This window comes from Cebidichthys violaceus, unplaced genomic scaffold, assembly GCF_023349555.1.
Source record: "Cebidichthys violaceus isolate CVI_PGR_0920_01 unplaced genomic scaffold, fCebVio1.0.p SCAF_11, whole genome shotgun sequence".
NCBI classification, from domain to species: domain Eukaryota; kingdom Metazoa; phylum Chordata; class Actinopteri; order Perciformes; family Stichaeidae; genus Cebidichthys; species Cebidichthys violaceus.
Window position 1 is genome coordinate 1,931,996 of NW_027176274.1, and position 21,396 is coordinate 1,953,391.

General features: G+C 43.9%; 2 protein-coding genes across 4 annotated transcripts; both read left to right on the forward strand.

Moving 5' to 3' along the window:
• The first annotated feature begins 351 nt into the window (after positions 1 to 351).
• On the forward strand, positions 352 to 8,293 carry LOC137889767 (CD5 antigen-like). Its single transcript, XM_068733792.1, has 8 exons — positions 352 to 394; positions 2,545 to 2,829; positions 3,577 to 3,693; positions 5,773 to 6,096; positions 6,190 to 6,471; positions 6,668 to 6,997; positions 7,346 to 7,428; positions 7,529 to 8,293. The coding sequence occupies exons 1-8, from the start codon at positions 352 to 354 to the stop codon at positions 7,643 to 7,645; spliced, it is 1,581 nt and encodes a 526-aa protein (XP_068589893.1). The 3' UTR covers positions 7,646 to 8,293.
• Positions 8,294 to 10,594: 2,301 nt separating this feature from the next.
• On the forward strand, positions 10,595 to 21,314 carry ttf2 (transcription termination factor, RNA polymerase II). 3 transcript variants are annotated; one of them, XM_068737059.1, is made up of 23 exons: positions 10,595 to 10,684; positions 10,779 to 10,884; positions 11,369 to 11,461; positions 11,694 to 11,763; positions 12,062 to 12,841; positions 13,044 to 13,173; positions 13,359 to 13,541; positions 13,809 to 13,966; positions 14,347 to 14,428; positions 14,544 to 14,669; positions 14,778 to 14,928; positions 15,510 to 15,615; positions 15,864 to 16,048; positions 16,213 to 16,366; positions 16,460 to 16,551; positions 17,350 to 17,435; positions 18,064 to 18,206; positions 18,947 to 19,129; positions 19,390 to 19,448; positions 19,542 to 19,695; positions 19,812 to 19,894; positions 20,580 to 20,654; positions 20,850 to 21,314. In XM_068737059.1, the coding sequence occupies exons 1-23, from the start codon at positions 10,657 to 10,659 to the stop codon at positions 20,992 to 20,994; spliced, it is 3,372 nt and encodes a 1,123-aa protein (XP_068593160.1). In that variant the 5' UTR covers positions 10,595 to 10,656; the 3' UTR covers positions 20,995 to 21,314. The 3 variants fall into 3 exon arrangements, with proteins under 3 accessions (XP_068593160.1, XP_068593174.1, XP_068593168.1); XM_068737073.1 differs by having other exon boundaries at positions 14,802 to 14,928; XM_068737067.1 differs by having other exon boundaries at positions 11,369 to 11,455.
• The last annotated feature ends 82 nt before the right edge of the window (positions 21,315 to 21,396 follow it).

Here is a 21,396-nt window from a genome sequence, read left to right on the forward strand (position 1 = left end):
ACTAAACAGATTGGAGTCAGACCAAAGTGAGAACAAAACACCAGAGTGAAGAAGTGTCTGATCCACTGGTCACACTGGAAACATGGTGGACAGAAGAAGCTGATCATGTGACAGAGATTCTTCTCTGTAAAACTAAAGACAGATAAGCCATCAGTAAAGCTCCACCTCTTCCTGTACGCAGATGTACACCGAGGACAGCACACAGACACTCAGACGGACAGAGTGACGGGCAGAGTGACGGACAGAGTGACGGACAGAGAGACGGACAGAGAGACGGACAGAAAGACGGACAGAGTGACGGACAGAGAGACGGACAGAGAGACGGACAGAGAGACGGTCTACCTGGACGTCATGGATCACCTGTTGATGATGCTGCTGTTGCTGTGGAGCTCAGGTAAGACTCTGATTTAGAGAAGATGTGTTTTATTACAATATTACTGTTGTATCTTTAAATCAGAGAACAAACAAACACACACACACACACTCACGTGGGCACACACACACACTCACACACAAAAACACAAGCACACACACACACACCCATACAAACAAACACACTCACAGTTCTGCTTAATCTATATGTTGATGATCTGTCCAAGCAACTGAAAGCCTGTAGTACTGGGTGCATGATTGTGAATACTCTGGTTAACCACATCATGTATGCAGATGATCTGGTGATTTTTAGTCCATGTAGCGCTGGTCTTTAGCAGCTCCTTACTATATGTACTGTGTCTGGTGTGGAACATGACATCAAATACAATGCCAGTAAGAGTGCTATCTTGATCTGTCCAACCAAAGAGGACAAATATCTAGACTTCCCTGACTTCAAATTGTCTGATAACAATCTTGGTGTCTGTGGTGAAGTAAAATATCTTGTTCATTTCAGAACAGATCACATGACCGATGATCAGGACATTTCTCGGCAATGTCGTAGGATGTATGCAACAAGCAGACGGTCTCTCACGCAAGTTTGATAAGTGTACAGATGGAGTGAAGAGGTCTCTGTTCAGAACACGTTATATCATATTGGTTTTAACCAACATAAGGTTTAGTAGAACACGCTACCAGTCTGTGGAGACATTGGTCCAGCTGTCTCTTTGTAAGGCATTGCTAGGCCTTTGTACTTTTATTGTTTGTGTTTGTCTTTTTATGTATTTGTCTGTCTGGACCCTGAGTCTGAAATAAAGTTTATCTAACTAGCTATCACACACACACACACACACACACACACACACACACACTCACACACACACTCACACACACACACACACACACACACACACACACACACTCACACACACACTCACACACACCCACACACTCACTCACTCACTCACACACACACACACACACACACACACACACACACACACACACACTCACACACACCCACACACTCACTCACTCACTCACACACACACACACACACTAAAGGTCGCATTGTCAAGTCCTTCAATGTTGTTGTGATAAAATATAAAGAGTTTTAAAAAGTAAACATTATTCTTACGGAAAAATGATGAATTAAAGTGATTAATTATTGACTGCATGAACTCTACCAGCCGCCATGTTTAAAAAAACACCACAAACGTTTCCTCTTAGTTTGTAAAACGTGACGATGTTTCCTGAACTTTGTAAAATCGTTAACAATCAAGTTAAAATCCCCCAAATTATAATCAAATTGTAAGTTATTGATTCTATTTGTAATATTTCTGCCATCAATGTATATTGAGTAATGGTCTCTGTGTGCAGTGTTTTATAGTGTTGGTGGTAGAGTCCTCCATAGATTCACACTCATGACTAACAGACAGGAAACGATGCAGCATGTGATCAGTGAGGCTGTTTGTGATCTGATATCAGCCTCACTGATTCCTGTTCACTCTCCTACAGACGATCAGAGCAGCGTTAAGTTACTGCTAATGCTGACTCAACATTTACTGCTGCTGCTTCACATTAAAACACCTCAACAAGACAATCACAACGGGGGCTTTTATTGTGAAGAACTCACAGGAAACAATGTATTCATCACTGAGGTCAAACGAGAGAGACTCGCTGCCTCTGATTGGCTGAGCCCTTTTAAACATTTTATTTTGCTGCCTGATAATAATCAATATAATATGTTGTTATTATCAGTAGTTAGCAGCATCGTGTTCCAGCCACTGGTGGGGAAACAAATATGACCCTTTAATCTACTCTGCTGTGATTGGCTGAAAAGGAAGGAGACGTCTAAAACACAGTCTTGTTTTTAAATACAACTTTAACTGTCTGAATATAAATGTAACAACATCCAAATAAGTTTTTGATGAAAATATCAAATACATTCCAAAAAAATTCAATTTGTGGATTTCTATTATGTTTACTTAAAACAACAAATATGTGTCTATTTCTCCAGGACTCCAGGCTGAAGGAAATCACACATCAACAGGTAAAGAGAGAAGGAAAAGAGAAAGAAAGAACCAATGAAGCAGAACCAGCAGTCAAGTTTTAGTTTTATCTTTTAATAATTGAATCTGTTTCTTTACTGACGACTCTGTTGTTTTTGTTCAGAACCTTTCAGGTTGGTGGGAGGAGCCAGTCGCTGTGATGGAACACTGGAGGTGAAACATGAAGGAGAGTGGAGACCAGTACATTACTCTGACTGGTTCATTGAGGAAGTAGTTGATGTCTGTAGAGATCTGGACTGTGGCTCTGCTGTTTATGTAGGACAGAGAGAGGAGTCCTCACAGAGTTCTGTGTGGAGGATCAACCCTTACTGTGCTCAGTCTGGATCTGCTCTGAAGGATTGTGTAACATCACGTTACTCCAACTTCTTACTGGATCTCACCTGCTCAGGTAAGCCCATCAGTGACATCATCTATGAGAGTAATGTATGCAGGTTGACACATACACACACACACACACACACACACACACACACACACACACACACACACACACACACACACACACACAGCAGCTAGAATGACAGCAGACTTGTCTGATGAGCTGCTGCCTCAGTAAATCAGATGCTGAATGCACCAAGATATCTTTATATATGAAACCTCCATGTCTAAACACATTTATATTCTGGGTCACAGATCTTCAAAGAAAAATAAGAAAGAATATTATCTAGTGTCTGGTGTGTTTTCTCTCTCTCTCTTTCATCTTCTATCATCTCTCCAGACTCTGTCAGGCTGGTGAATGGGACTAGTCGGTGCTCAGGCAGACTGGAGGTGAAGTCTAACCAGTCTAACCAGTCTAACCAGCGGTGGTCCTCAGTGTGTGAAGATGACTTTGACCAGCAGGATGCAGAGGTGGTCTGTAGGGAGCTTGGCTGTGGGGCTCCTTCAGTCCTCCAGGGGGCGCTCTATGGAGAAGTGGAGGCTCCAATGTGGACCAAAGAGTTCCAGTGTGGAGGCAATGAGTCTGCTCTCCTGGACTGTAGAAGCTCAGGCTCAGATAGAAACACCTGCTCACCTCGCAAAGCTGTTGGACTCACCTGCTCAGGTAGAAGAGGAGCTGCAGCTTTGATCTGGTTCATTTCTGTTCTACTGGAACTCACTTTGTTCTTTTACTGACGACTCTCTTGTTTCTGTTCAGAACCTGTCAGGTTGGTGGGAGGAGCCAGTCGCTGTGCAGGAACACTGGAAGTGAAACTAGGAGACTGGATATCAGTATATTACTATGAATGGATCCTAAAGAAAGCAGCTGACTACTGTAGAGCTCTGGGCTGTGGCTCTCTTGTTTCTATAAGACTGAGATATAGAGAGGAGTCCTTTAATAGATCTCTTTGGTGGATCGACACTCACTGTTTAGACTCTGGATCTGCTCTGAGAGATTGTTTAACATCACATTCCTCTTTCTCCAACCTGGATTACACCTGCTCAGGTAAGCCCATCAGTGACATCATCTATGTACCAGTCTGATATGTTCTGGTCCAGTCCCTCCCTCACTAAAATAAAACAGTCTGTCTATCACAGGTGGCTCTATCTCTTCATGAGTCTTCACCTGTCTCTTCCTTATTCGGTGTACCGTTAGATTCTCCATTGTCTGCTTTCAAACGTGACTTTTCTGCATGTTTAACTCTACTGGCTCAGCACCTGGTGCTGCTGAAGTGGAGACATGTTTCTTCATCAGGTTCAAGGCACATCTTCTGAGGTGTGGATACTTGTGTTCCATCAGTAAGTCCCATAACCTCAGTTGCTCTGCTTCCAGCACAGCTTGTTTTAAGTAGAGCTCTTATCCAATCAGAGTTCGTCTCTATGTTGTCTCTAGGTAAAAGAATCTGCCCGGAGGCCTTCACACTTACAAGTGAATCCCTCTGCAGTTTAAGTCAATGTGGACGATATTGTTGATTGTCATAGTCTTCAACCAATCACATTTAGTTTGACATGTTGGGCGTATTCTTTGACGTGTCAGAGCTTCTAGCTGGTCTACAAGTACGTCAGCATTAACGTGCTGTTTTTTACACACACACACACACACACACACACACACACACACACACACACACACACACACACCCTCATCACAGGATTGTGTTTGTTGACTGTTAGAGAAATTCACTCGAAGCCGATGTAAAAGTAATCATCACAGGACATTTATTCTTGCAAGAAGGAGACAGAGTTGAAACACATACAAGTCATGTATCAAGGCTGCTCAGAGGTCTGTCTCTGAGTCTCTGATATTTATATTTCAGATAACACACAAGTGCTTTTGCACAGAATCATTTGCATAAAGCTACGTGGCATGTCTTGAACTCGCCCCTTCCGCACAAGCAAACGTCATCTTGACGTTTAGTAAGATATACAATCGTCCCTCACAGAAGGTCACAGTGACTGCTAAACGAGGAACATCTGAGATAGCAAGTGTGAAGAGAGTTCACACAGTAGTCACAGACTTCACGGAGCCTTGTGTGTTAAACAATAAGAACTGATCATTCTAAAAGTTATTTTTCTCCAACATTGATGATAGTATTGCCTTTGATCAGTACGGTTAGAGGTAAATCAACTCTTTCATATTTTAGGGAGCAGTTTCTGTGATTATTTTGTTCATATGTGTTGTAATAATGGCTGGATGTGAGAGTCTGTGCTCGGATTCAAACCTTCACTGTTAACTCTAAATGTGGAATAGTACTTTGAATAGTTCTTTGAACAGTACTTTAACTAGTACTTTGAATAGTTCTTTGAATAGTACTTTAACTAGTACTTTGAATAGTTCTTTGAATAGTACTTTAACTAGTACTTTGAATAGTTCTTTGAATAGTACTTTAACTAGTACTTTGAATAGTTCTTTGAATAGTACTTTAACTAGTACTTTGAATAGTTCTTTGAATAGTACTTTGACTGTTGACATTTTGAGTGAACACCAATTTTGAGACTTAATCCACAACAACTTGGTTATTGGTCCCTGATCCCAGGGTTTTGCCACGTTACTATGAATACATGTAAATAATCCTATTGATATTAATAATTGTATTAATGTCGATTTTAGTAAACTAAAAAAGAATCCTCCTCTCAGTCTGACTAAAACTGGGAGGTTTTTGATCTTTTGATCTTTGTGTTTTGAGCTAACTTAGCTAGCTGGTTGATCACATGGACAGTTGTAAACTTCTCCAGCTTGTCACTGACAATGAGCAATGACCACGACTCCCAACATGCCGAGCAACAACAGGACAGAGCCAAAGACCGTTTATAAGAAGTGGACGTAGTCACTGTGACGAAAAATAAGAAAGAATATTATCTAGTGTCTGGTGTGTTTTCTCTCTCTCTCTTTCATCTTCTATCATCTCTCCAGACTCTGTCAGGCTGGTGAATGGGACTAGTCTGTGCTCAGGCAGACTGGAGGTGAAGTCTAACCAGTCTAACCAGTCTAACCAGTGGTGGTCCTCAGTGTGTGAAGATGACTTTGACCAGCAGGATGCAGAGGTGGTCTGTAGGGAGCTTGACTGTGGGGCTCCTTCAGTCCTCCAGGGGGCGCTCTATGGAGAAGTGGAGGCTCCAATATGGACCAAAGAGTTCCAGTGTGGAGGCCATGAGTCTGCTCTGCTGGACTGTAGAAGGTCAGGCTCAGATAGAAACACCTGCTCACCTGGCAAAGCTGTTGGACTCACCTGCTCAGGTAGAAGAGGAGCTGCAGCTTTGATCTGGTTCATTTCTGTTCTACTGAAACTCACTTTGTTCTTTTACTGACGACTCTCTTGTTTCTGTTCAGAACCTGTCAGGTTGGTGGGAGGAGCCAGTCGCTGTGCAGGAACACTGGAAGTGAAACTAGGAGACTGGAGACCAGTATCTGGCTTTAACTGGACCCTGAAGAAAGCAGATGTTGCCTGTAGAGATCTGGACTGTGGCTCTGCTGTTTATGTAGGACAGAGAGAGGAGTCCTCAAACGCATCTCTGTGGAGGATCTACTATGACTGTGTTGAGTCTCAACGTAATCTGAAGGAGTGTGTGACATTAGATTACTCCTACTTCTTTCTGAATCTCACCTGCTCAGGTAAGCCCATCAGTGACATCATCTCTGACAGCAATGCTTCCAGTATGTTCCTTCCTCTGTCACAGTGACAGTCTGTCTGTCTGTCTGTCTGTCTGTCTGTCTGTCTGTCAGACCTGTGACATCACATCCTTATTCAGGGTCCATCTTGTTCAACGGAGGGTAAACCTGAACTTTCCTCATCTCTCTGTGTTTACAGACCTGCTGCTTCAGCCAATCATCTCCGTGTCCTCCTCAATGTACGGGGTCTCTGAGGCCCAGCAGCAGGAGGCTCCGGCGCTCAGGCGCTCCTCCTTCACCATCCTCTGCTCCATCCAGCCACAGTACCCAGGAGGCTCCTTCCAGCTCACCTTCACCTCCTCCAACTCAGCACACAACTACACCCAGCCAGCTGTCAATCACTCTGCCCACTTCCTGTTTCCTGCTGCAGAGCCCGCCCACCAAGGAAGCTACAGCTGTGTTTATCACCTCTATGCTTTTAATCATACCTTCTCCTCTGAGAGCCGTCTGCTCTCCATCACTGTCTTAGGTAAGCTGACTGACAGAGCAGGTTTGGTTACCAGGATGACTCTGGTTCTCTGAGAACTGAAGCAGCTTCTGACGTGACCAATCACAAAGCTCCACTGCCACCACATCGGTCATAACACCCCTCAGCCCCCAACTCTCCATTTTCAGGTGTAGTTCCTCCACCAATCAGAAGCAAGAAGGGCGGTGTGCTCCGATACCTCACTCAGAGAACCAGGGTGATCCTGGAGACCAAACGCTGAGACAGTCGTTGACGTGTTAATGAGTGTCAGTGATTGTAGGTTTCAGGGTCAACGGAGCTGTTGGACTCATGATGTTGTGTGATGTGATGACTGTCCATGTGTTTCTTCAGATCCTTTACCTCTGATCATCAAAGCCATCGTCCTGCTGCTGACTCTGCTGGTGGTGAACGTTGCCCTTTACTTCTACTGTAAGGTACTGACACACGTCTGTTGTTTAGACCAGCGACTGAAATGAAGCTCTCGCTCTGTGTTCAGTGAACTGAAGACAGGACTGTGTTGTCATGTCTCTCTAGGCCAGCAGGGGGCGGATGCCGTGCAGACTGAAGAACACTGATCTGAATCATTATAACCTGGGTGTTCCTGCAGCTGAAGAAGAAGAAGAAGAAGAAGGAGCTCAGGGAGCAGAGTAGCTCCTCCAAGGAGCTCATCTCACATCCAGATGATTTCTACCACACAACCACCATCAGCTCCCTTTGATAGCATGTTCCCTTAAACCAGAAGGCTGAATATGATATCTCATTATTACAGCCTGTCTTTGTTACTCTCAACAATGTGTTGGTCTCTCCATACCTTCTGACTTCCTGTCTGTGGCTCTCAGCTCCAAGCCCATTGGTTCCCGCTGAAGACGTGAATCTTTAAAAACACCTCACAGACATGAAGTTTCATTTAAAAGTAGACTTGAGAGCAGGTTTACCAGAGTCCAAGCACAAAGCAAAGACTACCAGGAACAATGTTAATGTGATGTATTAGAATAAACATGAACCATTGACTTCTATCTTCTACATTCTGTAGAACGATTCTCAGTGTTGACAATCTGTTGCTGTTTGTCCTTTAAACCACAGAATGAGCTTCATGTCTTCACTTTAGCGCTCCCTTGTGGTTCACATGGCTCTTTATTGTAGTGAGCAACGTTTATCTAAAAGATAATCACAAGAATACAAATGAGAACAATAGAGCATCCCGCTGTGATCAGCCCCGAAAACATCATTTGTGATTCAGACATTTTACGATTTTGTTCATAGTTTTACTTCATGATTTTGCTTCATTTTATAATTAAGGATTTTGCTGACATCATAAGAACATTGTAATTATTGATTTTGCTTGTTTGTCATAATTACGAATTTTGTGTATTTCACAAGAATGCTAAAATTAAGGATTTTGTATATTACACAAGAATGATATAATTAAGGATTTTTGATATTTCATAGGAATACTATAATTAAGGATTTTGCTGACATCATAAGAACATTGTAATTATTGATTATGCTTGTTTGTCATAATTAAGGATTTTGTATATTTCACAAGAATGCTATAATTAAGGATTTTGCTTAAATCATAAGTACTTCATGAATATAATTGATGTTGCATTCAAGGAATTTACCATTATTTTTGTATAGTTAAGGATTTTGACTATTTCATAAGAATTCAACACATTTGTGTACTTTGTGTAAATTGACTTAATTTTGTAATCAAGGAATTAAAAACAAATTATAATAAAGGATTTTGCTTCAGTCATGAGTCTTTTGATTGATTTTGTAATTCACAAAATTTTCCTTTTTCATAAACATTTTGCTTATTTTGTACTTCATAAATTTACAATATTATGTAATTAACAATTTTGCTTATTTTTTATAACAAAGAATATGATTAACAACAATAATTTTATAATTATGGGTTTTGTTAATTTCACAAGTGTACTTCATTTTCTAAATGAGGACTTTTAATTGATTTTATAAAGGTTCAGCAACATTTTGTCCATCAGGATTTTTCTCTTTTCGTAAGAACTTTGCTTATTTTTGTATTTAAGTATTTTTATTATTTTTGTGCTAAAGGGATTTTGATACAAAATATCTTAACTAATCAAACAATCTGAATAAAATATGAACACATGCATACAACTAAACACACACACACTTGTACTGCACAGATACATGTGGTACTAGTACTACTTTAAGTACTTTAAGGGGTGTTGAACTCGGGTCCAGTCGGATCATTGGTGGACGTGGAACAGACAACATGTGACCCTTTAACAACCAAAACCAAACCTGAGCGTCATGAGGACTTTAACTCACATGAGCACATCTGTGTTCAAATATGTGCAGATGATCAGTTTCCATGTGGAGAGAAGAAATGATGAAGATCCCTGTGAAGTCACACTCATACCATCGTTTTAATGTATCTAGTGTACTGTGCTCAGAACTGAACTGACTTACATTGATTCTGTTCATAACGTGTTGAAGCGTTTGACAGATGCAGAGACAGATGTTTCTCTCACCAGTTGGTTTGAAACCAGTAAAAGAAGTCAAAGTTATTGGACATGAGCCCAGCAGGCTGCAGAGTTAACTCATTGTTATCCTACATCCCTCCTTTTATTCTCCACAACTAGTTTGATTCACCTTCAAAGTAGCTGAGCTATTTGAATGTATTTGTCTGTTTTGTGTTGTCAGCTGGGATGAAGAGCAGCCTGAGGAGGACTGTTGCTCTTAAACCCCAAACATGTGTTCCTACTGAAGATAGAACCCTTTAAATGTGGCTCACACACGTATAGCTTCTATAAAAACAGGCCTTTCTGACGGGGAACTGAACTTCCACCAGACTCAATTCACAGAACCAGTGATTTAACCTCTGAGAACACAGGAGCTGTTGGTCTACTGCTGCCTCCATCTGTTAGTTACTGTGTGTTGTTGTGTGACTTTAGTGAATCTGAACTAACACTTAAAACACAAAAGTCACAAACTATCAGTAACAATTATTTTTTTACATCATCTGCAGTCCAAATCATAAACTGTTTATTTTTACTTTTGGTTTATGCGGCAGCATTCAATTAGGACGAACTTCCTCATAACACGTCAGCTTTAACTTTAACCCTCTCACTCATATGTGCTGCTCAACAGGATTAGACCGTATATAAGAAGCGGACGTGACGTCACTCGTTGGTTTATGGACCATAAAGCATCCTCTTTAACGTCTTCAACGTCTTTTTTGTACGTTTTTTTGTTTCACACAAGCGACCATAATAGTTAAATTGTATCACAACCACACGCTTTATGAATATTAAATATGATATTTGTGTCAAACTACTCTTTGGGAAAAGCTAGCTTCGAATTACATCCGGTTTAACGGCGCTGCGCAAAAACAATTTCACAATAAAAGTCAAGGAGAGAATAAAATCTGATGTAGCGTTGAGTTTTAATTTTTTATGCTAAATTTCTCATAAAGTCTACGTTATATTATACATACGTTGTTGTATCTTTACTTGTTTATGTCAAACATAAGCGATTTGTACTTACTCACAAGTACTTCGACTTTTAAACTGACATTTGCTTACCGGATGTGTTTTTAGGACTGCTGCGATTGGTCGATACGAAAAGGCTAACTTTCATGTTCAGGCAACTGAAAGTGAACCGAATGAGTTAGGACAATGGAGAAGGTGTTGTGTGAGGTCCACGGTAAGTCTCTTAAAGTTAAAGTTAGCTAACTGTTTGTTACAGAATATTACGGTTGATATTGTGTGTAACTCCTCCTCTAATGTCCCCCGTACAGGCAGCTTGTGTATGCTAAAAACGGGCGTTAAAGATGGACCAAATAAAGGCAGAAGCTTCTACGTCTGTGTTGACAAGCAAGGCTGTGACTTCACTCGCGTGGCACGGTGAGTGGACGTACTGACGTCACCCTATGAGACCGATTTAGAGACTGTGTGTGTGTGTGTGTGTGTGTGTGTGTGTGTGTGTGTGTGTGTGTGTGTGTGTGTGTGTGTGTGTGTGTTTGGGGGGGGGGCTTAGTTCGAGGGGGGACACAGGTACCCACCACTGCAGGGATATGATCATAAATCATCGTTGTGAATAAATAAAGAAGCTTTGGGAATACTGTAGTCCAACCCATAAGTGTCCAAACATCTGGTTCCTCCAGGTAGAGATTGAGACCAGCTCTGTTCATCCAAACATTGTATACAGTTTGTCTTAACTTTTATTGTAATCATATTCCAATTTGAATCCGCTCCAGTCAACTGTTACTTCATACCAGCTCTGGGTACGAGTCTGACAATTGCCATCGTCAAAACATAACTGGTTTATATTCCTGTTTTTGATCTGCATCATCATCATCATCATCATCATCATCGTCTCCTCCTCCAGAGTCTCCCCGTCCCACTGCCTCCAACATGAAGACTCCACGGTGGAGCTCCAAGCTCTCACCTACAGTCTACAACAGCAGAGCCACGGGTGGATGTATTATTATTATTATTATTATTATTATTATTATTATTATTATTATAATTGTGAAATGTCTGAAACAAGTAAAGAAGAAGTCATTGCTGTTGCAGCTTTACATTTGATGCCTGTCTCCAGCTCATCTTGGCTGGTTGGGTTTGGACGTTTGGCCTCTTAAGTGCCATCGTGAAGGTGTCTATTTTTGATCTATTTTATGTTTATCTATCCATATCTATTCTCCTTTTTCCAGGTTGTTCTACAGGTGCATTGTGGGTAAAAAAACAGGCCAGAAGTGGTGTGGAAGCGTTCCGTGGACTGCAGTAAGACGGAGCGCCCGTCACAGATTACACCACACGTTTTATTATTTATATACTTTAATAAAACACTTTTATCTCTTCAAATCATCACACGCTCATGTTCAGAACTTTATGTAGAATGTTTGTCACGATCCCAGTGTTTCAAAAGAGACTACATGTGTTAGTGTCAGGCTTGTAACTGGTCATATAAAGAAAATACACACACCATACAATCCACAGTGTGAGTCCAGCCAGGAGTCTCTTGTTCCGTTGACTCTCTGCTCTCTATTCTCAAAGTATCTGTCGTCTTCCATCATTGCAGCCCGAGAAGGAAAAGAGAAACCCTCTGTCCGACACGCAGCTGCAGCCATCTTGCCTGCCGTCCGTCCGAAACCCCTTCAAAGCCTCAGGCAAGACGGACGAGGACTCCGAGTGGAGGAGGCTGCAGCGCGGTGGGGGCGAGGAGAGAGACGGCGGGGCGAGTCACGAGGCCGAGGGAGGAGACAGTCGTCAGAAGGAAAACTCTGCGGATTCATCGTACCGAGGCAAACGACTTCCGCCGGGGATGAAGGTAAAGAAGAGAGTTTCAGACGAGGAGGAGAACCGTCCCAAAGCTAGTGGAGCGGAGAAACCGACCGATGAAGAGAAAGGCGAGACTGAAGAGAAACGCGCTGAGACGGGGGAAGCAGGAAACGTGGTTTCTACCTCCAGCGTCGAGGCTGTTCATCCAGATAAAAAGAGTCCAGCCTCACGGGATCCTCGCAAGGACTCGCCTCAAGAACCAACCGAAGGTCGAACCGCTCCGGTTGAACAGACTGTGAAAGAGGACATCTCTAGATCTGCACCCAGGAGCAGCAGAGACTCTGATAACACCAGGAAGTCCAGTCCAACCCAAATCCACCAAGTCGACGACGACGACGACGATGACGATGTCGTGGTGGTGTCGGTGAAACCCGCCGCTCAGAAAACTCCTCCTGTCTCCGCCGTTCAGAAGACGCTGACCACCTTCGCTGGGTTCCAGCCGGCGTCTAAAGTCGGGGGTCAGCCGGGAGACCCTCGAGGGCTGCAGGGCCTCCTCACGGCTCAGCTCCAGCAGAAGAAGGTGAGAGAAAGTCTCCGCGTTCATAGATGTCATTTAGTTTAGTGGACGGAGAACAGAAACGCCGTTCAGTTGGTCACTCTAGGGTTAGCGCTGTTGGAATATCAGCCGAACGAATCGCAGTTTAGAGCTCTTCAGTCAGAGACGCTCGCTCGATATTTCCGGCTCAGTAATGATCTTCTTTTGTTTCGTTCCTCCCGTGAAGGCGACTCTGTCGGTGGTGAACGTGGCGGCTCTGCCAGATAAAGGGGAGCGTCTGAGGACTCAGGTGAAAGAGCTGGAGGACGCTCTGGAGTCTCTGAGCCTCACGGCTGCTGCTGCTGCTGCTCAGCCTGGTAAAGCACTCGCTTCTACAGGAGGAATAACATGATGATGATTATTATTACATGTTTCTGAGTTGATTCTTAGGTATTTTCCTGTACTTCACATACAATAAAACTCAGAAATGAAGAATGATAAATGTCAATGCTCTATAATGTTCTAAACGGTTGAATGTACGTTGAGGTGTAATCTCTTTCAGCGACTCAGGATGGGGGTGACGGCGGTGATGCCGGTCTGGGTAGTAGCCAGGTGAACCCTTTCAGCCGGCGGGACGGCACCATCCTGCTCCCGGCCCCCCCGGCACCGGGCCCCTCCCAGCACCGGGCCTCTGGCAGCTCCCTGGGCCTCCAGCTGAGCCAGGGGTCCACTCGGACGTATGGAGGTAGGCCGAACACGGAGGGGGAGGTTTTATTTAAAATCATTAAAACGTATGTATTTGAAATCTACGGTGTTAGACCTCTTGAACGTATCATGTCACCAATGGGTTATCAGATAAATCCTAAAGCTGTTTCCAATGTCCTCTTTCACCACAATGGCCCTGATATTCCGTTGTAAAAATCCAAATATGAATCTCTGGATTGATTTCCTGTTTTACTGCTTTTTATTCATGCGAACACCTTAAACTCTCAGTGCTTCATGTGTTTCCCAGCAAACCCAGAGGTCCAGGCCTTTTACGGGGGCAGGATGACCAACGACCGTCTGCTGGCGGTGAAAAACGCCACGTGTGAGACCATCGACCATCTCCACAAATCCATGGAGTCCTGCCCCGACGCCGAGGCCGAGGTCCCCGACCCCAAAGGCATCAAGGTAACGCCTCATCAGTCCTTCACTCAGAAGATCTGACAAGACATCAGGGATTGATGCGTTTATTGTTGCATTCTGATATGTTTTAAAATATATGTTGACAGCCATGTCCTCCTGTGATTGGTCCATCACCGTGATAACATTGTCCTCCTGTGATTGGTCCATCACTGTGATAACATTGTCCTCCTGTGATTGGTCCATTACCATGATAACATTGTCCTCCTGTGATTGGTCCATTACCGTGATAACATTGTCCTCCTGTGATTGGTCCATCACTGTGATAACATTGTCCTCCTGTGATTGGTCCATCACTGTGATAACATTGTCCTCCTGTGATTGGTCCATCACTGTGATAACATTGTCCTCCTATGATTGGTCGTCAGGTGGTGCTCCTGGCCCATCAGAGGAGAGCGTTGGCCTGGCTGCTCTGGAGAGAGAACCAGAATCCCTGTGGAGGAATTCTGGGTAAGTTCATCTTTGTTGTTGAAGATGTGAGATGGAGTTGGTTTATTATCTCTTCACTGGTTAAAATAAGCCTGTTAAATTATTTTCTTCATTGTTTCTTCCTCTCTGGATCCAGCGGATGACATGGGTCTGGGGAAAACCCTGACCATGATCGCTCTCATACTGGCCAAGAAGATCAAAGCAAAAGAGGAGGTTGAGAAGAAGGAAGAGAAGAAGCTGGAGGGCTGGATCTCCAAATCCGGTAACTCAAACCTTTTTGTTTCTCTCACCGTGTAATCGTGACGTAACACCAGAGTTCACCTCCAGAACTCGGAGGACGATCTGATGAGTTTGGTTTTTGATCATCCAGACTCCGGCCTTGTGGTTTCTAAAGGCACCCTGATCATCTGTCCCGCCTCCCTGATCCACCACTGGAAGAGGGAGATCGAACGACACGTGAAGACGGGCAAGCTGACGGTGTACCTGTACCACGGACCCAACCGGGAGAAAAGGGCCAAAGTGTGAGGGAACCACGCACACAACACACTCACAGCCGTAGACCAGACGGCTGTTAAAGCTGCATTCTCTCTAGTGTCCACCAGGGGGCGACTCCTCTGGTTGTATAGAAGTCTAGTCTAAAATGACTCTACTTCTCTCTTGATTTATTCCCTCAGTAAACATTGTAAACATGAGTTTATGGTCTCAATCTCTAGTTTACAGTCTTCTTCAATACAGCATGATGTTCATTTAGTACATTATGCTCCATTTAGAGTCAAACAGACCATAAAGCAGGGGATGCTTTAGGGGCGGGGCTACACAGTGATTGACAGGTCGACACCAGAGACGTATACAGCGTCTCTACGTCACTCCTCCTCAGTCCAGATATGGTCACTTCCTGTTTATCAGTTGCAAAAAAAAAACAAAAAAACATGGCGATGGTTGAAATCCAAGATGGCGGCGGCGGCGAAATTGCCGAAATCGAGGCTTTTAAACGTCCACAAACCAATGAGTGACGACGGCAACAGAACATGTAGGAGTCCTGGTAAAAACCTTCAATCAGGTTTAAGTACAGAGAATGAAGAGTTCTCCCTCCGTCCCTCAGGCTGGCTGATTTTGACGTGGTGGTGACCACGTACAGTCTGGTCTCCAAGGAGATCCCAGGTCAGAAGGGGGACGCTGAGAAACCCTGCAGAGATGCTGATGAAGTGGTGAGTAATAAATATATATATATATATATATATATATATATATATATATATATATATATATATATATATATATATATTCATATTCATGTTCTGACTTCAGCTGCATTCATCAGCTTTAAAGCTGTAACTTGTAACAAAACATCCAAACTATCCTTTTCATTTACTGGCTTCTATGTGTTCAAGAGTCTTTCGGGACCAGAACCAGTAAACTCAGACACACGTTCACTTCACCCCACGTTCATCCTCAGCCGCCACGCTCCGCTCCTCTTCTGCGAGTGACCTGGGCCCGGCTGGTTCTGGACGAAGCCCACAACATCAAGAACCCCAAAGTGCAGACCTCCATGGCCATCTGTCAGCTGAGGGCTGGTGCCCGCTGGGCCGTGACCGGTACTCCGATCCAGAACAACCTGCTGGACATGTACTCTCTGCTCAAGTAAGACGACGCGTTTTAGAACGGGTAGGAATGTGTCCTCTGGACATGTGGGGGGTTTCAACGGGAGGCCACTGAGGCCGGTGTGTTGCTTTAGTCCAGACTGTTCTGTTTTTATCAACTTGTAATGAGATTGTGTTGGGTCGGCGTCCGTCTCTGTCTTCCAGGTTTCTGCGTTGTTCTCCGTTCAACGAGTTCAAAGTGTGGAAGGCTCAGGTGGACAACGGCTCGAACCGAGGCAGAGAGAGACTCAACATCCTGACGAAGACTCTGCTGCTCCGACGGACCAAAGACCAGCTGGACTCGAAGGGAAAACCGCTGGTAGGGACGAACACACACACACACACACACACACACCTTAGGCCACAACCTTCTTCTTATTGATTATGAACACACTCTGGATCCTGGTTCCAGGTGTCTCTTCCGGATCGGACCTGCGAGGTGCATCAACTCAAACTGTCCCAGGATGAGCAGGCCGTGTACGATGTGGTCTTCGCCCAATCCAGGTAACACGACTCCTTTCTTATTTCTTATTTCTTCATTCAACCAAAGATTTGTGAGAAAACCAGAGACGGTAGATAAGAAACGGACGTAGTCGTCGTCACGTCACTCATTGGTTTGTGGACTGACCAGTGAACAGGAAGTGACCATATCTGGACTGAGGAGGAGTGACGTAGAGACCTGTCAATCAGAGTGTAGCCCCGCCCCTAAAGCATCCTTTCTTTCTGGTCTGTGTGACTCTAAATGTTCCATAATGTACTAAATGAACATCATGCTGTATTGAAGAAGACTGTAAACTAGAGATTGAGACCATAAACTCATGTTTACAATGTTTACTGAGGGAATAAATCAAGAGAGAAGTAGAGTCATTTTAGACTAGACTTCTATACAACCAGAGGAGTCGCCCCCTGGTGGACACTAGAGAGAATGCAGCTAAGGAAGGCCATGACAGGAGCTCGTCTAGAAGATATTATCATCCTCCAGTTCCTTGTTTCATTAATATTGTAAAGCCCACACATGATTTGGGTGTTGATAAAGTTATTATGTAGTATTTTGTATGTGAACTTTGATTGTTTTGTGTTTTGTTGCCTTATCTTGACCACTTAAGATATTTCTAATGATGTTTTCCATTAAGGGAATGGAACAGTGTAAGCATGTTATATTTAAACTACTCTGACTAAAGGATGCTTCCGACTTCTCTCAGCTCTACATGTGTGTAACTACATCACAGTGTGTCTGGATACAGTAGATCGATCAGCAGTGGTAACGTGAATTGAATGATGTTTTCCTCTCTTTTCCTCCAGGTCGACTCTGCAGAACTACCTGAAGAGACACGAAGGGAGCGATGTGACGAAGGGAAGCGCTTCCTGCTCTAACCCCTTTGACAAAGGTGACGTGTTTGTTTCACGGTCCTCAGACGTGTGTGAGACAGTGTGTCTCTGCAGAGGTGTGACTGTCACTATAAGGGACTACATGTGTGCCTCAGCACCGAGGACGCACTCTGACCTTCTCAGCACAGAAAAGGAGCGAATAAATTATATTTTACAGCTGAACTGAAACTTAGCAGGTTAACTTCTGCTCTGGCTGTTTCATCTCCAATTACAAGAAGAACTATTGGAGCATTTTACATTTTTCATTTTACGTATTGAGGTTTTCAAACGAAGCTTTGAAGACTTCAACAACCTGTAAACGTAGAGAAACCTGGTTTTGTGTTTCTTAAAGACTAAATTTAGTTAGATTTAAACATAAATAGATACAAACATCTGTCTTCTTTTTTTTCTCAATACATTTGGTCTCTATGTGACACTGTGCAGAAATACTGGCTTTAAAATAAGAATAAATATGCAGATTTCAATGTCAACATTGTGAATGAAGCTGCAAAATATTCCATGCAACCTCTTAAATATATCATTTATCATTTGCCTGAATCATGATTTGTCCTCGTTGAATATGCATTCATAAGTCGGTGTTCTCAGAAGTGTGTGGAGTGTTGACGGTGCAGTGTGATGATCTCACAGTGGCCCAGGAGTTTGGTGTCTCTCAGACAGACGCCGCCGTGTCGACTTCCCAGCAGCCCCAGCAGGCGTCCAGCACCGTCCACATCCTGTCTCTGCTGCTGCGCCTCCGCCAGTGCTGCTGCCACCTGTCGCTGCTGAAGAAGGTACACGCACACACACACACGCACACACACACACACACACACACACACACACACACACACACACACACCAAACAACCCGCTGCATAGTCTGACATCTCTTTCTTGTTCTAGTTAAAATCCTGACAGAGATTTGACTTAAATTGTAATTTGTCAATGGATTGATTAGTTTCACCAGTTAAGAGTTACAGTTAAACTAATGAACGATCACTGATGTCTCTCTGTCTCTGTCTCTCTCTTTCTCCCTCCCTCTCTCTGTCTGTCTCTCTTTCTCCCTCCCTCTCTCTGTCTGTCTCTCTTTCTCCCTCCCTCTCTCTGTCTGTCTGTCTCTCTCTCTCTCTCTCTCTCTCTCTCTCTGTCTCCCTTTCTCTCTGTCTCTGTCTGTCTGTCTGTCTGTCTCTCTCTCCCTGTCTCTCTCTCCCTCCCTGTCTCTCGCTCTCTGTCTCTTTGTCTGTCTCTCTCTCTCTCTCTTTCTCTCTGTCTCTCTCTCTTTCTCCCTCCCTCTCTCTGTCTCTGTCTTTCTCTCCCTCTGTCTGTCTCTCTCTCTCTCTCTCTCTCTCTGTCTCTCTCTCTCTGTCTCTCTCTCTCTGTCTCCCTTTCTCTCTGTCTCTCTCTCTCTGTCTCCCTTTCTCTCTCTCCCTGTCTCTCTCTCCCTCCCTGTCTCTCGCTCTCTGTCTCTTTGTCTGCCTCTCTCTCTCTCTCCTTCTCTCTTTGTCTCTGCCCCCCCCCCCCCCCCTCCCAAGACTCTGGACCAGTCTGAGCTGCAGGGCGATGGCATCGTCTTGTCTCTGGAGGAGCAGCTCAACGCTCTGTCTCTCTCCTCCGGCCCCTCTCCCTCGTCGGGCCCTAACCCTCCAGACACCGTGTCCCTCAATGGGACCCGCTTCGCCTCGCAGCTGTTTGAGGACACCAGCGAGAGCACCAAGGTGGGGAACGTCTTAATTGTGTGGCAGGAGACCTGGTCGCATCAGAGTGTCCGGTGTCTCCGTGGAGTAAAGCCGGTTACCTGATACACTGCAGCACATTAGACCGTTTGCAGAATCTGTCTTCGCCAAGAGGCCAGAGAACTCGCGCTTGTTGTGTCCCACAATGTCCTGTCAACCATGGAAAAGTCCATGTTTGATAAGAACAAACAAAAGCAAACTCCTACATCACTGTTGTTTTATCTACCGCTCCATTATTCCAGATCGCCGCTATCGTCTCTGAGCTGAAGGACATCAGACGGAAGGGAGCCGACCAGAAAAGGTAAAACATTAAAGTTCAACGATCCACCCGGTTATTACGACACGTTGGCGTCTTTAACGTTAACGGTGACGTGTCATCTCTGGTCACGTGCAGCGTGATCGTGTCCCAGTGGACCAGCATGCTCAGGATCGTAGCGGTTCATCTGCGTGGGATGGGCCTGAGATACGCCGTCATCGACGGGACCGTCGCCCCCAAACACCGCATGGACCTGGTGGAGGAGTTCAACACCAACGCTGACGGGCCGCAGGCGAGTCTCACCCCAGACTATCCAACTCTATATCTATATATCTCTATATCTATATATATCTATATCTATATATATTCATTCTGTGGATTAATATTCCTGTTTGTTTTGTCTCACAGGTGATGCTGGTGTCTCTGTGTGCTGGAGGAGTTGGACTCAACCTCATCGGAGGGAACCACCTGTTTCTCATCGACATGCACTGGTGAGACTCTGTCAGAGGTCTTCAGCCTCAATCACTCTGGTCTGATTCCATTTCTCCTGTTGTTCTTCAGGTACTTCTACCTTCAACTGAACTTCACTTCAACGATGTAATCTGAATACATCAGCTGACCCTTAAGCTGCTGATAGTACATCCAGTCTCTTTATTCTCACAGAACCGTTAACGAGAAAACGATTGACATTATAAAGACATTATAACCTTTTTGTCAACATCAAAAATATATATTATTAGTTATATAATAATTAACATTGTTGTTTTTATTAGAAAAAAAAAAGACCTCTATTATATTATTTTCTGTACTAAATGCTTTTTTTATTTATATTAATTAAATTGTTTTTATTTTTTCAAAGTATAACTTAGAAGCCAGCCTCCAGATTAAACGCCTGATATAAAAGAATGCATGATTGGAATCCAGCATTGTGGTTTTAATGTGGACAGTTTTGTCTTCAAGGGTCTGAGTGTCTTTGTCTTGACTACACAGTTTATTATGGTATGCAACAACAAATTAAAACCAATAAATGATCCTTAAATGAGGCATAAAAGTTACATTTTGCATTATTAAATATGATAAACTACACTTCTTTAAGATGTTTAATAGTGCTCACTCTCTCAAACAAACACAGGAGATAAATAAACAACACAAATACCGTTCTGAACCCTCTCACAGGAACCCAGCCCTGGAGGATCAGGCCTGTGACCGGATCTACAGAGTGGGACAGAGTAAAGATGTCACCATCCACAGGTAACGAGTCAGCAGGACGGCTGATCCACGTGGTATCTACGTATAAATACTGAAGTTATAGCATAACAACCTGTGTGTGTGTGTGTGTGTGTGTGTGTGTGTGTGTGTGTGTGTGTGTGTGTGTGTGTGTGTGTGTGTGTGTGTGTGTGTGTGTGTGTGTGTGTGTGTGTGTGTGTGTGTGTGTGTGTTCTCCAGGTTTGTGTGTGACGGCACGGTGGAGGAGAAGATCTCCACGCTGCAGGTGAAGAAGAAGGAGCTGGCCCACAACGTGCTGACGGGAACGGGGAGCACAGCCTCCAAACTCTCCCTGGCCGACCTCCGGATCATTTTCGGTGTCTGAGGAGAGAGAGCGACCGCCGTCGACACGTTGTGAAGTTCAGGGTGGATCTAATCTCATGAATGTAAGACGCTGGAGGACTCATCTTCCACCCTGTAGTGACGGGTTTCCTCCTCTTTTATCTTAATCCAGAACCGTCATCCTGACTGCTTTTCAACTTGTTATTGGACGTCATGTGCCTTCATATTCTACTTCAGTTCTTCCCTCACATATTTCCTCCTTGTTAATATCTATATTTCTGTTCATTTCTTTTAAAGCCGTTTTCACATGTCTTTGTTTCAGTATTATGTATTGTTTGTTGATTTTAAATAAATTCAGTTGCTCATGCAACGGCTCCCTGTATCAAGTCATTTTGAATAGGAACTCGATTGTTTCTTATCAATTCACAATGTCAAGATGCTCTGT

Bases quoted from the DNA above. Each gene is read 5' to 3' on its own strand.
- ttf2 (XM_068737059.1), top strand. From the start codon at position 10,657: ATGGAGAAGGTGTTGTGTGAGGTCCACG. The intron at 16,552-17,349 runs GTAACACGACTC...CTTTTCCTCCAG, and splicing joins GTGGTCTTCGCCCAATCCAG to GTCGACTCTGCAGAACTACC. The intron at 17,436-18,063 runs GTGACGTGTTTG...ATGATCTCACAG, and splicing joins CTCTAACCCCTTTGACAAAG to TGGCCCAGGAGTTTGGTGTC.
- LOC137889767 (XM_068733792.1), top strand. From the start codon at position 352: ATGGATCACCTGTTGATGATGCTGCTGTTGCTGTGGAGCTCAG. The intron at 2,830-3,576 runs GTAAGCCCATCA...GTTTCTGTTCAG, and splicing joins ACTGGATCTCACCTGCTCAG to AACCTGTCAGGTTGGTGGGA. The intron at 6,998-7,345 runs GTAAGCTGACTG...GTGTTTCTTCAG, and splicing joins GCTCTCCATCACTGTCTTAG to ATCCTTTACCTCTGATCATC.